Source organism: Zalophus californianus, chromosome 3, assembly GCF_009762305.2.
Source record: "Zalophus californianus isolate mZalCal1 chromosome 3, mZalCal1.pri.v2, whole genome shotgun sequence".
In the NCBI taxonomy this organism is placed as follows: Eukaryota; Metazoa; Chordata; class Mammalia; order Carnivora; family Otariidae; genus Zalophus; species Zalophus californianus.
Genome location: NC_045597.1, coordinates 124413655 through 124431283, shown reverse-complemented (window position 1 = coordinate 124431283; position 17629 = coordinate 124413655). Strand labels below are relative to the sequence as shown.

General features: G+C 34.7%; 1 protein-coding gene across 12 annotated transcripts in view; it reads right to left on the bottom strand.

The window, feature by feature from the left end:
- Positions 1–735: 735 nt before the first annotated feature.
- The window catches only part of MARCHF7 (membrane associated ring-CH-type finger 7), a 51242-nt gene continuing 34348 nt past the window's right edge, over positions 736–17629 (bottom strand). For 7 of the 12 annotated variants that reach the window (XM_027589769.2, XM_027589767.2, XM_027589766.2 and 4 more), the window contains 4 exons: positions 15553–15722; positions 9179–9288; positions 6252–6365; positions 4096–4656 (listed from right to left, as the gene is read on the bottom strand). In XM_027589769.2, coding sequence (XP_027445570.1) covers positions 4507–4656; positions 6252–6365; positions 9179–9288; positions 15553–15722 — 544 coding nt within the window. In that variant the 3' untranslated portion in view covers positions 4096–4506. The other 5 variants (XR_003519152.2, XR_003519151.1, XM_027589763.1 and 2 more) reach the window with 4 other exon arrangements.

Sequence of the window (17629 nt, the reverse complement as noted above, 5' to 3'; positions counted from 1 at the left end):
TATTTATTTTTAACATTAAGAATAACAAAGTTTTTGTTTACATTCAAAATGTATAAATTTCTTTTTTGAACATCTTGGTTCTAGCTAATAAGGACAATATAAATTCTTACGTTTGGCAAGTATCTAGAGAGAACAGTATTACAACTTCATTTTCCTAGGAATTTGCATTCTACAATTTGTAGTGAATAGCATATGGTCTCTATTTGTTTAAGGTTTAAAAGTAACAACCAGTAAAAAGACTTTCCTTATTCCCTCTAATTCATACTTACAGGATATTGGAAGCTTATACAATACTGAAATATGAAACAGTAAGTGGTACTAAGGCACTAATAAGAATACTATAAAGCTCAAGCCACTGTGTATCTGTCATTAAGCATTTCATATAACAAAACTATAAACTGCATGCCAATGAAATGTTTTCTATTTAAATTTTTAAATAAAAAGTTTTGTGGGTTAAGCACAAGATACTTAATTTTCATGCTGAGTTCTATTAAAAGTATCAATGTTTCAAACTCAAAGCATCCCTAAAGACCTGGACAATAGATACTGAAACTGGCATCCTTAAATTTTGTATTTTTTCTTTAATGCAAAGGTAACCTGTGAGTTGAGCAAATGTTTTAGTAACAGTTATATATTTTTATATGAAACAGTATTTTATTTAATAAAGTTCTTGGCTCTAAGGTTTGAAGTCTACTCTGAGCACCAATTTAAAAGGAAACATTTCAAACTATAAAGTAAGTAAATCAATCAGTATGCACTTTATTTCCAGCCAAGTTTTTTACATTAAGACCAACAAACTACGTGTGGGCAAACTGTTGATTCACATTTCAGAAATTACATGGTTTCTACTTAGGTTCTGAAAATGTAGTTCGTTGGCGTAACCTAAGACTTTATTTAATCTGAAACCACCTGAAGGTGTTTAAAAGTGTATGCTAAGGGTGTTGACAGAGGAAATATACAGTGTTATGAAAGTATACACAACTCATGACCACAGTGTAGATCTATTCATGGTGAATAGGTAGTTCATCTGTTCTCCAAAAGTCGTGAAAAATATTAAGTCACTAAATAAATGCTCAAAATTACCAAGGAACAGTTAAAAACGACCAGGATCCAAACAGGTTATTTATATCATATTTATCTATAAAGAAGTGACAACACTAAAAAACACATTGAAAACCAGTGTTTTAAACTTTAAATGTGGGATTAAAAATATTGTTAACTTGAGATTGCAATAATTTTTTTCCCAAATAGCATTTGATGGGCAATTCTGATATATTTTACAGCTGTAATATTCCTAAAAGGAATATCTACATACTATGGCCTATCAAATATAATCTGCATTTTGCAAATCAATATAAAAGTTTATCCATCATTTATACATTTTATACTTATATATTTTTAAAAATTAGATTTTATTGCTAAGTGAATTTATAATTCATATTAAATTTGGAAACCTAATATATATGCTTTCATAACTTACTCCCCAGCTGATTTTTTAGAAACACTGGAAGCAAATGATTATGAAAATGAGACTGCAACGTGTAAGGCATTTTGAAAGGAAAAATAGGTGCCATTTGCCATTTTTATTTCAAAAGCATATTTTGTCCCATGTTTTTCACTAGCAAGAGACTAAAACATGAACCTTTTTTCATAAATATGACTACAGTAATCAGAACACAAAAAGAGTCATCAGCATTGCTTAGATATCTAAAACAAGGGTAACACTTTCCCACTCACCTAAAAGAAAAATACTTTTTGATTACCAGTTTATAAACATCAGATTCACTGGCCATGTTAAAAGGTCCAGCAGAATTTTAATTCAGCAATACTTGAGAATGAATATATACACACACACACACACACATATATATAGTCAATGTATTCAATAGGCATTCCCCCACAAAATTAATTCATATTTAATTGCCAGTTTTAATAAACACTTGTTCACAGATCATCCACTTGTCTTATACGAAGTTAGGCAATATCAAATGTTCTGTTATGGTCTCCATCTTCTTCGGAATCATCCTCTGAAGCTGTTGAAAGAAAACAGGATGATCAAGAATGATTTTAAGGGGGATGAGAATGGAAGTGTAAATATGAAGCCAGAATAGCAATGACTTGTAAAATAAAACTCCCAATTTAGTATACTGTTTGGTCAAAATGTAAGTTATGACAGGGTTAGGGTGGTTTGACTGTGGGTGATGCCCATCCATAATGCTCCCACCCCATCTTTTTGTTAGGTTAGTTTTTATAAATATGAAAATGCTAAAAAATGTGCTTCAAGAAACGTCTTCTAAAAAGCTGAGATCAATCTGTGTTCATAGTAGCTAATGATATAGACACTAGAGAAAAAATGAACTTGAGGCAAGTGCTCTCACACACCTGAGCAGAATCTGGTTTATTACTGCTGCATGTTTGATGCATCCGATGAGAATGAAAAAAAATGTACACAGAACAGGTTATGGGTGTTCTTGCAATTTACATCAAAAGCTATGTCTATACAATGCCAAGAAAAGCTCCATTTAGTCAAAAAAGCTTTATATAGACACAGCCTAAGTTAAAATAATTGGACTCAATAAAAATGTTTTGAGATTATTCCTATGCTTCCACATTGTCAGAAACATCATTTTTGCTTATTTCTGACATCAATTTATTATTAAAATAGCTCAGAAGTTTAAAATACACATCCTAGAATGTCTATAGGAAGGACATAAGTAAAAAACTATGTATTCTATAAACTGTTCTATGTGTTGAGGAAAATGGAAGTTCACTAAAATAAACACCCAACCAGCATTTCCCCTATTATCAAGGGCAGAAAGGTTAAATGTATACTCTTCTTGTATTAATACTGGACCCAATATTTAAGAGCACCCAACAAATGGAATCAACAAAAAAATTATGCTACATGTATGGATGAAACTTAAGTTTCCACATTTCAGTCTATTATCTTGCAGAAATCTTAAGTCCATTTTTAATAAATGGTATTAAGCATATACTTAGCTCATGAATGAGTAAATCCTATGGTTAAGTTTTATGCTGTATCATGGAGAAATATCAAACTAAAAAATAAAACAGCTTTTCAGGGAACTTCTCATGTTTTCTATTTGATTAACTCCACAGGAGAAGAAAATTCAGTCAGAACCAACTCTTAGAACATATGAAAATTCTGGTACTTAGGAGTAAGCTTGCAGCACCCACATCTTTCACTCACAGCTGAGTTTGGGTATATTTCACCTCCATCTTTCTCACATGTTGGGAGTAGACACTGCTATGTTTAGGAAACTAAATTCTAAATGAGAATGTTAGTTTAAAAAACAAAACAAAACAAGCAATCTGGGGAAAATATATAGTGAAACAAATTACTATCATCACATCTGGCAAACTATAAATTATAATTGACCAAAAAAGAGATCTTTGTGTTAGACTACACAAGGGATCCGAACTAAGAAGGTATAAAAGAAAAAATATACCAAATGAATTCCCATTTTATATACCACTTACTCCTTTATACACCATTTTCACACACATTGAAATGTGAAAATGCATTATCTGGTTGTACCTCTAATCCTCTCAAAACTTAAAAACAGTACAGACTTAATGACAAAAATCCATGTCTTAGAATATTCAAGGCATTAAAGGGTTCCCAGGAAGACCAGGTCCTTCTCAAACTTTACTTCAAAGGACGCTAAGCTTTCCCTAAAGGTAAAAATGTTATTCACGCTACAGATAACACTCCAAGTGTTTTGAAGACGTATAGAAGATAATCAAGTGGAGAATACATATTTTAAAACACTTCAAAGAGTGTAATGGAATCTGATCTTGGGAAGCCAGTTGCTTTGGGTGAAAAAGTACAATAGGTAATCTTGGATTCCCAGGAACTGTTTGAGAGCCACCAATGTCTGTGCCCACCTGATATGAAGCACCCTGGAGGTTGTAGGACTTTGAGGTTAAGCTGTGCAGATGCCTGTAAAATTTGGGCATTAAGTGCCTTCACATAGGAGCCCAGGCAGAAGTCCTAATGCTGGAACGTGATCTTAAGAGATTGGAGCTGCTGGCGGAGCTGGCTGCCTATTAAAGGTCCATGAGGACCTGAATAAGGAGCAAAAAAAAAACTATGGCTTCTGTTATAGACTCAGAATTAGGAATCTTTCACCCCTATTTTCCTAGAACTGTAACAAACCCAGGGAAAACCTTTAACGATCTAACAAAGCTGAATAACAAGGCAAATTTCATACACACACACACACACACACACACACACACACACACACACACAAATCTAACAGATTTAGAAGTGTGGTCTGACCAGTAATCGTTTTCTTTTTGATTGAAAGTTTTAAGGTGTTCAAAAATAAAATTTTATTCAAAATAAAATACTTAAAATACAACCTTCTGTACCTTAAAATTAAAGGAATTAAAAAAAAATGCTTTAAAAAACCTGTCAGTTGCCCAACCCATCTTTCCCAAATCAATTATTTTGTTATTATTAGGCCTATAAATGAAGCTCTAATTTGGTAGAAAGAATATATATACAGTTAGGTTTTGCTCTATGGGTTTAATTTGCAAAAGTAAATTCAACAAGTCTGGGAAGGGGAAATTCCACCTACTTTCGAGATCTTCCATATGTGCCTGAAGAGTTCTTGCAAGGTTAATAAACTAGAAACAATGCAGAAAGAAATATAGTAGTTTAAATGCTGCAAATGGATCTAAAAAGAGAATCAGTATAGGAGATTCATTTCTACTTAAAAAAATTAAACACCATTTTAAGCCTTTAAATAGGGGTCTTTTTACCCCCACATCAAAAATTACAAGCTTAGGATACTATCTTTTAATTGGTATATAATCATTATATAAATGGTCATGTAGAAATCATGAATTGTGTAGAAACTGAAAACAGATACAATAAAATAATTTTATCCAATGGCATTCTGTCTTCTTGCATAAATACAACACCTCAAAAATTATGGAGAAAAAAATTAAAACCATTACAATTTGGACACAAATGAATTCACTTTTAGTGGTCAATGAAAAAAAAAAACCAAACGAAACAGAACAAAACAGGAACAATAATCAATATTTTCCTGCCTAAATTTGATGGCTCCAGAAGTATTTTAATTCAGTAAAGACTTCCACTTTAATATAATCTGTCTATATCTTTTTACAAAGGCATGAATCCAACAGATCTTATTATATGCATTATATAAGGTTTATTCATTTTGAAAAGATAAGTCACCTTTTAAGAAATAATTTTATGGCATTTACTAAATTTAGGTTCTGTGATTTCTTAAGTCCTTAGAAGTCAAGAGATCTTTGCTCAAGTTCTGAATGCTCTTGATAGCTCATTCTTTTTTCTCTCAATGATAATGTCCAAAAGGCTCACAGGAATAATGTTCACATGATTACAGAAAAATGCTTTTTTAACCAATTAAGCAGTATATGTATTGGTTATTTGATAATTTTCAAAATAAAACAGAAACATTACATCCCACCAGAAACTCGGCTCTATTTTTATCATCGGAGTGAACATTTATTTTAAAAAATAGTTTGAAGTGTATCTTTGTGAACACGTTACAAGATATGAAGTGTTCACAATGCTAGAGTAATGAGATGTAGACCCTAGCCCCTGCCACACAAAATGGGCAAGGCAGCAGAGTATAAATTTCCTACAGTACACTGAGGTAAGTAGTATCATTTTACTTATGAGCACCTAAAAAACAGCTAGCTCAAGTGTTACATTAAGATAAGAGTGAACAGAGTAAACACACAATGGTCCATATCTTCAGTAGTTTGTAATATGAATGCTAAAAATTAGTACACTGGTAATCTTTTATAGGATAGTAACAAATGAAATTGAAGTTAATTTCCCATACTCTTGGTTTTTGGAGTTCAATTTCAATGTCAGGTTTCAAAGTTGTAATAATGAGTTGGATTTTCCCTCCCCAATTAAAAAGAGCATTTCCCCTAGGTGTTTTCAATTCCATCCCTGTTTTTCACTGAAATACATTCCAATTACCTTCAAGAGCTAGAAAATTACTTCTCTAAAAATAGCTTTATGAAAAAAATTAAGCTGTTTGATACAGAAGGAAGACAGCAATTTCTATTAAATCTACAATATCTTTATTTTTAAGATACACTTTAATGTAAGAACTCCCCAAAGAAAATAGAATGTGAACATATAAAACAATGTGCTTTCCAAAGCAAACACCTGCAGCATCGCACCCTCCCATCCCCCCCACTCCAATATTACTTACTCGGACACGTGTGCTTGGTTCATTTGTATTTCCCATCATATCAGAAAAGCTTTGTTCGCACAAGTGCAATAACACAACTAGGTAGAGACCAGAGCTGATAAACTCATACTCAGCCTTCAACAGGGAAGCAAACAAGAGAAAAAGAAAAATATGGAGAATGAAAAATTAGTCGAATGAGATTGATACTCATAGTATACTGATAAACTAGAGGAAATGTATTTATAATCAGTTCCTAGAAAGAGATACAGTGCCATCTATTAAAAAAGAAATAAAAACCCATCCTTTGTAGTTTCATAAAATTTTACTAATGCTTTATGTGTTTAAATAGGTGCATGAATAACCTCTTTATTCTCATGTAGTCTTCCCTTATGTAATTATTTATATAAAAGTGGGAAAAAAATTCATTTGATGGTAGAATGAATGCTATGGTTCCCTCTAAAGCTCAAAACAGATTTCTTTACACAGATGGCTATAACTGTTTACTTAAAAATTAGCATTTCATCTACAGCTATATCAATATATTACGTAACTAAAATCCTACTCTGAGAGGTCAAGTGTTTCTTATGTAATTTAACTAATTTAAAGGCAACAGCAGATATAAAAATGAACTTAAAAAAAGGTAGTAAAGTAACTTCCAGTTATCATTCCCATAGAAATTTGCAGTGGGCAAAATAGTTCTTTGGCTCAAAGCTATTCTATTGTTTCGAAGCTAAGAATACAAAACATGAATATAGTGTTAAAAATCTAAATTGTTCTGTAATTGTTACACAGTGAACTATCTGTAGATTGCATCATTTTTGATAATTAACTTATCTGAAGTTAAGAACTGTATGTTCTTAGTACGAACTTGAGCGAGTTACTGATTACAGATTCTTGAGAATACTCAGCAAATTTCAAACTGATTAAAAGTTTCTCTAAATACTTCATTAACTGCTTAAAGGAAATCATGTATCTAGAAAATTTAAAAAAGAGTTTAATGGTTATCACCTTGAAAAAGATGAAGGTACTGGATAATGAAAAAATAAACTGTATTTAAATGAGGGTAGTTGTCAGGCCACTATAATCCATGATTCACAAAGAACCAAGATGTTAAAGCCAGGAAGTTTAATCAAGGCTGTCATTTAAATCCTTGAAGAACAATAAAAACATTCCTAGCTATACTGAAAAGCCAAAAACCACCTTCAAGAGACATGATGGAGCACTTAAGAAAGAATGGCAGGAGAAAACCATCCTTTGAAACCTACTCAAACTTTGAGAAGACAAAAACAAACAAAAAAACCAAGAACAAAAAAACCCCGCAAAATTCTTTGCATTATTGCACCTTTCCATACTCCCCCCCACCCCGCCAATTCTTTAAAATACCAATGTTCACCTGTCTAGAGAGACGTCTTAAGAATTTAAGACAATTCCTTACTGAAAGTGATATTCCCTTTGAAGTACCTTTTGGAGTATTCTTCATTAAAGAATAAAACAATAATTAACATTAGAGTAGCATCTGTACTACAGCAACTGCCTAATGTTTCATTCATTAGATCAGTGACTCTTAACCTGGATGTAAGCAATGAGCTTCAAGAGATCTGGGAATCTGTAAAATTATGTACAGATTTTGTGTCTATGTATATTTTGTAAGGAGTGTTTCTGGTCTTAACCAGATTTTCAAAGGGTATCCATATTCCCACATTTAAAAAGTGAAGAGTGTCCACAAAAGATCATATATTGCATGTTTTCATTTATATGAAATATCCAGAATAATCCATAGAGACAGAACACAGACTGGTGGTTGCCAGGGGATGGAAGAAGGGGGAGGGAGCAACTGCTTAATGGGATAGGATTTTCTTTTAGAAATGAAAATGTCCTGGAACTAGATGGAAGTGATGGCTGCCCAGCACTGCAAATGTACTAGTACCAATAAACTGTTTACCTTAAAATGGTTGTTATATAAACTTCAATTTAAAAAGGGGGGGGAGGTGTCCATTACTCCATTCCCTCATTTAAAAAGTGTTTTTCAAGCATTCATGCATTCTCTCACCATCATATCTCTTTTTATCACAAATACGCTAAGCACACTTGGATAGTATGGCTCTAGAGTCGTCCTTTGTAATCTCTTTCAACATCTTCCCCCCTCCCCTGAATTTTCCTTTAAAAAGGGAAAAATACTGAGCTCTAAGCTTCAAGAAAAATGAATGATCAAATCAATGGGGGTTAGGGGTAGGGAGCAGTGATCAATACATACCAAAAAATCTGAGAAATGAGAGGAAAATATTTGAAATAAAATCTTAATATCAGAGAAATCCCGACATTATTCATTATATAAGTAACAGCACGACTGTAGTGATATAATACTGAAGGAAAGAGAAACAATGTGAACTTGGAATAAATGATTTCATAAAAGGTAACTTGTTCAACATAAAGAATGAAGTGGGAATGGGGGCAAATAGGGAGGGTAGAGGGAACCAGACAGGAGGAAGAACAGGGGGCGTCAGGTAGGTAGGTAAAAAAATTATTCCTAACATAAAAAATACAGAACTAGGATGCAGATCTGGGGACTGGTGTTTCAATTATTTTCCAGTACTCAGAGGCATTCACAACTAGACAGCTATGGGGAGAGAAGCTTGGCATTACTACTTTGGGACTAATTTCCTAAGCTTTTATTATTTTCAGGTTTATTTAGAAAGCATATGATGAATTTTACCTTAAACTTAAAATCTGTGACTTGGTTATTTGCCTTTTGCTTTAAAAAGTTAGGGGAAAAATAATACAAAATTATAAAATCATGTAATACCTAATATAATAACAGAGAATTAATTATATTAAAAACATTACTATTATTTCAATGCAGGTTTTCTGACCATGATTTAATCTTTTCTTCAAGAGTTGTCCTTTAAGCATAGAATAGACACTTACCAAATTAGGCAAAATATACTAACTTGTTCATTTGCATGAGCTCTATGTAGTTCATGAATATCAAAATCCTCCAGGTTAAGCTGCAACTTCTCTTTACAGAGTTCACAGGTGGTTACAGCCTCTAATGAAGAACCTGGTAAAATTAAAAGTAAAGCTTAGTTCTGCTATGTCTCCACAAAATATTTTTCTTTGCAAAGTTAGTTTTTAAAAAATATTTTATTTATTTATTTGAGAGAGAGAGCCTGAGCAGGGTGGGGGGTGGGGAAGAGGCAGAGGGAAAAGCAGACTCCCCGATAAGCAGGGAGCCCAATGTGGGGCTTGATCCCAGGACCTGGATATCATGACCGGGGCCAAAGGCAGTCACTTAATCGACTGAGCAACCCAGGTGCGCCTCCTCGTACAGCCACTTAATGGACTGAGCAACCCGGCTGCACCTCCTTGTAAAATTTTAAGCTTAGATTATACAAAATCAAAAGGGAAAAAGGAAGTAAGATTGCATTGGTAACACAAATGTGCTTGTCAGGTCCTAATCTATGGAATTTAGGCCCACGCCCATTACTTAGGTATCTATTGTTTTTTGCCTCCCAGAAATGCACATACATCCCCCACCCCTGTCAGTGGGAAGCTGACAGTGGAATGTCATCTGTACTTCTACTTCCTCTTCAAGTCCCTTGGCAAGATGCCATGAAAACAATTTTAAATAATATAGTATCCCAAACAATGAGTTACCTATACCCAGGCCAGTATCTCTGATATGACAATACAGACCTTTTGTGCTCTAAGAAATGTGTCTTCCTCATAAGGGAGGAGGGGAAAAAAGGAATCCACCTCTGTCTAGATAAAAACAGCTCCTTTCAGCCATAAAAGGAATGAAGTTCTGATACATGCTACAACACGGATGAACCTTGAAAACTTACTAAGTAAAATAAAGCAGATACAAAAAGGACAAATATTATAATATGATTCTATTTATATGAATTATGTAGAACTGGCAAATTCAGAGAGAAGGTAAGTTACCAGGGACTGGGGAGAGGGGGGAGTGGGAGTTGCTGCTTAATGGATAGGTTTTATTTGGGGTGATGATAAAATTCTGCAAGTGGGTAGTGGAAATGGTCACACAACATTCTGAATGTACTCAAGGCCACTGATTTGTACACTTAATAATGGTCAAAAGGAAAATTTTACATTATATATATTTTATCACAATTAAAAGGGAAAAAAAAAGCTCCTTCTATCCCATATGCATTCAGTTATGGGTTACTCCTAAGCTTCTGGCTCTAATTAAATAGATGACAGTCTGTCTAATTAAACATATAGCCATTTCCCCACCCCCAACCAACGTTTTTATTTTTAGAGCTTTGAACTGAAAAAGATGTCCTAAAAGTTTGAGAAGTCATGTGATTAGCAGTATAGAGGTTTAGATTCAATTCAGCTACCATTTGTTGACTTTGTTATGTGCCAAAATTTAGATGGGAAAAAGTAGTAACCCCTGTTGTCTTCAAGCTCTTAAAACTCTTAAAACAGTAAAATTTGGCATAAAGTCCAAGACAGTCATAGTAATTTATATGCATTTTCTTTTGAAAATACCTGAACAGAAAGTGAGTGCTATTGTGAGGCAGTATGTTGTCTCAAAATGTCTTGTAGTCAAACTACGTAAGATATTCACAGTATTTCAAGGAATGAATAAAACCTAGTTGTTGTTGTTGCTGTTTTAGGAGTCTAACATACTTAAAGATTTTGAAATTAAAATGCCATCTGGAATATTTTAATTAAAAAAAAAATCAGTATATCCACTGAACTAAATTCAGGGTAAGTCCATATTATGACCTGAAGGAGAATATAAAGAATGTGAAAGATATTTAGCAGACACTTCCTAAAACTATCCTCTGATTCAGAAGCAGGAAAAGTATGATTATAAAATATGGACCTTGGAGATAGACCATTTAGTACAAATTCTTACACATCTTAGGGATTCATTTTTCCTCTTCTAGGAATTAAGTGACTTATAGAACAATATTCAAAAAGGTCATATACAGCAGGGAAAAGTCCATTTATGCCTATATTGTTTAGTCCAGGGCTCTTTCCATGTATACCCCACGCCCTTCAGTAGGCCCTGACTCATTTGTCTAAACTCGTACGTCTACAGACTTGCTTTATTCATCTCTGCACATCCTGCAGAATTTAACAGTCCATACATGGCAGCTGCTTAATAAATGTTTAAATCAATCTCTACCAGAATGAATCTTCTACCATATGGGTCTTCACGTAAGTATGAGAAAGGCTTGTGAAAATTTATCAGGAAGGTTCAGATCTTGAGATCTTTACATTCATTTGACCATATCTTAGAAAGTACTTATCATAACCTGATAAAACCCATCAAATTGAGTATCTACCACACGCCCCGTACTGTGAGAAACTATTTATAAACATCATCTCATTTGACCTTCACATCAACCCTGTGTGGTAAATATTACTCAGTTTGACTCATAATGGAACTGAGGCCCAATCCCAGAACTACTTAAGAATGTCCCAAACTAGATCTAGGCATATATATTTTTGAAAAACTCTAATGGGTAATTGTGATCAGCAGCCAGGGTTGAGAACCAATGTTAAAAAACTTACTCGAGATCTTCCAGTCAAGTGTTAGAGCCATTATCCCAATCTAGTTTTGTCTAATTCCAAAATGCCTATTTTCTTAACACACTGTATTATCTGTTTTCCTGCCTACACAACACTAACAATGTAACTGCAAATATTATCAGAAGGTGAATCATGTTGTTTTTCATTTTGGTAATGGCTAACATTCCTGGGCCAAGAACAAATGCTTCCATGCTGAACACTCATTTCATCTTAATAATGCCCCAGGGCACTGACTTAATAAAGCCAAGAGGCTGTCATAACACCATATAGCTAAGAAAAGGCTGCTACAGGTGAGATAGGTCTGTCCCACAGCTTTGGGATCAGACTACCTTAAAATAAAACATAAGCCCCCTACCCCAAGGAGGCCGTGGCTACCTAGCTACACACAAACAAAATTTTCCCAGGAGCTTCATAATCTCCAGCTTGAACAGGTTACCCAACTCTTCCAAAAGATTATTAAAATTAGTATTAATGCCATCATACCTCACAAATGATTTTCCTATGCTACCAACTAGTATATCAGACCGTCAATCTCATACAAGTGTGTCCATTTACTAATCTGATCCAATTTCCCACCCTTCTCACCCTACTAGTCATTTTCACTATGTCCTCTGGTACTCATGGTCTAAATTTCTCATAACCAGTCTCTTTTTTTGATTAATCTCTTCAACTTCATGTCTAAATCACAGTGCCCCTCTAGACTGATACATACTTTTTTCCCCACAACAACCCCTTGTACCTCAGGACCAAGAAGGAGAAATAAATAACCCCTATACCTAATTTCTATTTTGAAACTCTAAGTCCATCCTCTTTCATTAATAACTTTAGCACCTGGATTTCCATCTTTATCAACTTCTGGACTACTTCCATATCCACACATACTTCCTCAACATCCATGCTTCTAAGTATTACCCTTCCCCAGCCCAGCCATTCCCTACAGTCATACCCATGCCTCTGTCATCATAGTTTTCTGCACTACCCCTAAATCTGTATTTTAGGCATTTTCTCCAGTATACCCACAACTTCTCAGCATTCCAGGTTACCTACTCTGGCAATTCTCTCCCATGTCAATGAGACTCGCAGACACTAACCCTACCACTTTCTCACTATCCGCTTCCTGATGTTCTTATACTCCCCCTCGTGACTTTAATTTCCATGGCCACCACTGCTATGTCCTTACGAATATCCTTAACTCTCTTCATCCTATTTGCCTAGCAAAGATCCCAACCCCAGAGAACTCAAATCCATGTCTATATCCAAACATCTGAAAACTGCTTCTAGAAAAATGTACATCTCACTTTTTAATCATATTCAGAGCCACAGATTTTTATGGACACTGGTACCTCCAGAAAACCCTAAAGACGTCTTCAAGTATTATTTTCCCTACATATCAAAATCTCTTAACCTGTCCCCTAATCAGCTAAAGACCTTACCTCCTTCTATTAAGAAAACAGAAATAACTGTAATTACACAGGAATTCAAGCAAGCATCCTCTCATCAAAGCAACAAACGCCATATCCATATCTACACCAGCCTTCTAGATATAAAGTAATTTTTTTTCCTATAAAAGGCTAAAACTTTTTTCTTTCCATTGTTATCTTTTATTAAAATAAAAGATGCCCTAAAATCTCCCACTTCAAACTAAAACAAAAAACACGTCCTATGACCTCATTTTACTCCCCAATTCCTCCCCCTTATCACCAGTCTCCTTAACAATAAAGCTTATTGGAAGAGGGGTCTATGTGGCTGTTTCCTGTCTTACCTTTTCTCTCAATCCCATTAATCATGCTCATGATTCCACCACTCCACAAAAACTGAAGCCACCAAGGACCTTCATGCTACCAACTGCCATTTCTTTGTTCATATCTCTTTGTGATACTTGACAGGATTGATCATACCCTCTTCAGAACACCTTCTTCTTTTGGCTTGCACAATACTACATTTTCTTAGTTTTCTTCCTACCAGATTGAGGCTACTCCTCAAATCTCCTTTGCTCCCATTAAATGCTTGGGTGCCCCAGGGCTCTGTCCTGGCATTCCTTTGATATCTGGTTCTTGCTCTAGAAATTTTACTTAATCCCATAGCTTAAAATTATTACTTATGTGTTCTAATTCCCCAAAATGTAACTTTCAGAACTAATGATCTCCTGAAACACCAGGTTTGTGTACTAACTGCCTAGATGACATTTTTAGATGCTTCTCTAATAAGCAGTTTATGTCTAAAACAGAATTATTTCCTGCCCCACACTTATTCCATTCCTACTTTTCTTTTAGTTCAGTAAATGGCCCCACCATTTACTTAGCTGCTCAAGGCAAAAATATAAACTTCTCAAATTGTTCTTTCTCCTTCACGACATCCAATCCATTGGCAAGTCATACAGAATCTACCTCCCAAACATACCAGAATCCATCCATTTCTACCACTACCATCACCATCTCTTTTAAGATAAGATTCCTGGGGGCGCCTGGGTGGCTCAGTCGTTAAGCGTCTGCCTTCAGCTCAGGTCATGATCCCAGGGTCCTGGGATCGAGCCCCACATCGGGCTCCCTGCTCGGCGGGAAGCCTGCTTCTCCCTCTCCCACTCCCCCTGCTTGTGTTCCTACTCTGGCTATCTCTCTGTCAAACAAATAAATAAAATCTTAAAAAAACAAAAAACAAAGGATAGACTCCTGGACAGACTCCCTACCTCTACTCCTGTCCCCCTAAAATCCACTGTCCAAAGAGCAACCAAAATAACATCATTTTACTCCCCTGATTTCAGTGGCTTCCCATCACACTTAAGACAAAAATCTAAACCTCATTCGTTTTAAAAGTCTTAAATGAGATAACCTCTGCTAATCTCTTACCTCAACTGTATCACCCTTCCCCTTGCCCATTAATTATACTCCTGCCACACTGCATTTCCTTCAGTTCCTCAAACACACCTGTCATGCTACCACCTTAAAGTTTTCACACTAGGAGTTTCCTCAGTTGGAATGCTTTTGTCCTCCTTTTGGAATAGCTAGCTCCTCCTTTGTTCAGTTTAAATGTCCTCACCTCAACAAGGCATTCCTTTAACACCCAATACCACCACCAAAGCAAGTGCCTTGTCTGTCTTGTCCACCATTCTAGATTCCACATTTAGAACTGTGCCTGGCTGCCTAACGGGTACTCAATAAACAATGAATTCCTACAGTAACATTATTACTGCACAACAGCATTACAAAAACAAGTATTTCTCAAGGACACATAGCTAGTAAATAGTATTATTTCTTCAATTCAAAAGGATCTTACATGACATGTAAGGATCAACCGTGATAATCAATTATAGTTATCAAACATCTATGAAAAAGTAGTTTGTTGGGTTAATGAAACATAAGACGGGTGCCTGGGTGGCTCAGTCGTTAAGCGTCTGCCTTCGGCTCAGGTCATGATCCCAGGGTCCTGGGATCGAGCCCCACATCAGGCTTCCTGCTCAGCGGGAAGCCTGCTTCTCCCTCTCCCACTCCCCCTGCTTGTGTTCCCTCTCTCGCTGTATCTCTCTGAATCAAATAAATAAATGAAATCTTAAAAAAAAAAAAAAATAACACTATGAGAAATTAAATTTACAAAGACTAATGAATGCTCTTTAGTACTTTTGCTTCAAAAAATAACATAGTTTTGATAAGTGTATAACTTTCACAATAAATTATAATCAGATTTGCTAACTAAAATGCATTTATACATACATCTCTTGGAAAAACTGTGAAAATAAAATACATAAAAAGGTAAATCTCACCAGAGTTAATTTTGGCCTGTAACCACTTTTTCATACATTCTTGGTGGACATACTGCAAACTTCCTGTGCACTTGCATGGCTCTATTAGCAAGTTAGATGATGATGCAGCTGCCATCTGACAAATTCTACATAAGTCACCTTCTTCTTCTTCGGAGTCCTCTAAAAGGAGGCTAGAAAAGAAGGAAAGTTTTATAAATAGCTATGATAACTCATCCTGGTTGGTCATTTCCAATCATACCTAATCTCAAACAATGTCTTTGTTATTTCTACTCATGTTCTGAGTAGAAGAAAGCAAAAAACCTTAAAAAACAGCGACCACCATAAAAAAACCAGTTCAGTAAGAATGAAAATTACAGTATTTTAAAGGTAAATGAAACAGGGTATCTCCTATTATCTTCAAATGCTTTTAAGTAATTTTGCCTTCGATATCACACTTTAAGTTCCTTATTTTTCATGATCACTTTACAAACATCCCTAAGAGATTTTATTTTTTACAGTATCACAGACTACTTCAAATTCCAATAGTATAAAGGAATATACGTATATACTTATCACTTTTCTCCCCCACTCCTAAAAAAAACTTAGGACAACTTCAATAAATTAAATAATGACCTGTGTTTTTTTCATTTACATGCTATCAGAACCACATATATTTAAACTGATAAGACTTTTTGTATTAAATCACAGTAAAAAACAATAGGTTTTTAAATTCTCCATTTCCCCCACCTGCTGCAATGTTATTCAGTCATCCTGACTCTTACAGTGCAGGCTTTTAAAGTGTGAAGCCTTTCCATTAACCTATGTTCTCTATTTAATAGGCCAACATGTACTGCTTAATTTAAATGCAAAATGATAGCTGTGTGTGTGTATGTGTGTGTGTAATTTTTTTGTTAAAATCCCTATTACTTTAGTCCACTGCTGGCATGAAAGAGGTACTCAGTAAATTAAAACAACTGAATGCTTAAACTGCTACTGAAATACAAGTGGATTATACAGGTTCCTAATGAATTTAGCAAAAGATGTGTGGAAAGAGGATTAGATGCACAACGACTAAGTGACTATCATGCTCTGGCTGAACCAGAGATATAACCTCAAGCATAAATATTTATGTTTTACCTTCAGATTAAACCTTCTTTGGCTTATAGTTTCAATTATTTTTTACTTAGGGGGTTCAATTTTTTAGATTCTTATTAATTTACCTGCAGAGTGTCTTAAAATCTTCATGTATGAGCAAAATATATAATAAAGGAATACACATACAGTCTCTATGACAAAATAACCAACAAATGCTGCTTTATAAACTATCTAGCCAGACAGGGTGGTACTGGCTTAATTTGTTTCTCTCTGGAAATTACTAAACTAACGCTTTGCTCTACTTATACCACTGCACTCAAATTAACCTAACTTTGAACACAGGAAATATAATAGTTACTAAATTCCTCAGCAGACAGCTTGTAATCAGAGGGAGTTGCTATAATGACATTAAAGCTAACACTACCAGGGCAGTGAATCTTTCTCCAAGGAAAAACAGCACACTTTAAGTGTAGGAAAATAGTCCCATGGTACAATCTGTCCTACATAAGGAAAAAACGGAATGTTGTGGCCTCATGTCCAACATCTCAGTTCCCTTTGTCCCCAGAGTTAGATTTGAAAGTATTTCTTCTTAAAAAAAAAAAATCTAAAACGACAGTAACTATGCTTCCCAACAATTCCATTACAATAGGGCTTTATGAACGAGAAAAAAACAAAAACACAAAACACCCCACAGCCTTCGAACTAAGTCTTTTCTTCCTACAAGTTTATTTTACATGTACTATCCTAATCTGCTTTATCAGGAAAATTATTTTTTATAAAAATTATCTTAATAGTCGGAAAAACTAAGTACACTAACATGACAAAATAATCAAGTTGGGACTAAAATCTCTGACTTTTCAACTTTTCCCTCTTACCAGAGATTTTTAAGCAATCTTCAACTCTACAAAGATACATTTACATAAAAAGATTCTAAGTCCTGAATTTAAACTAGTATTTCTATCAAATATTCACAATATACAAAGAATATTCAATATATGCCTGG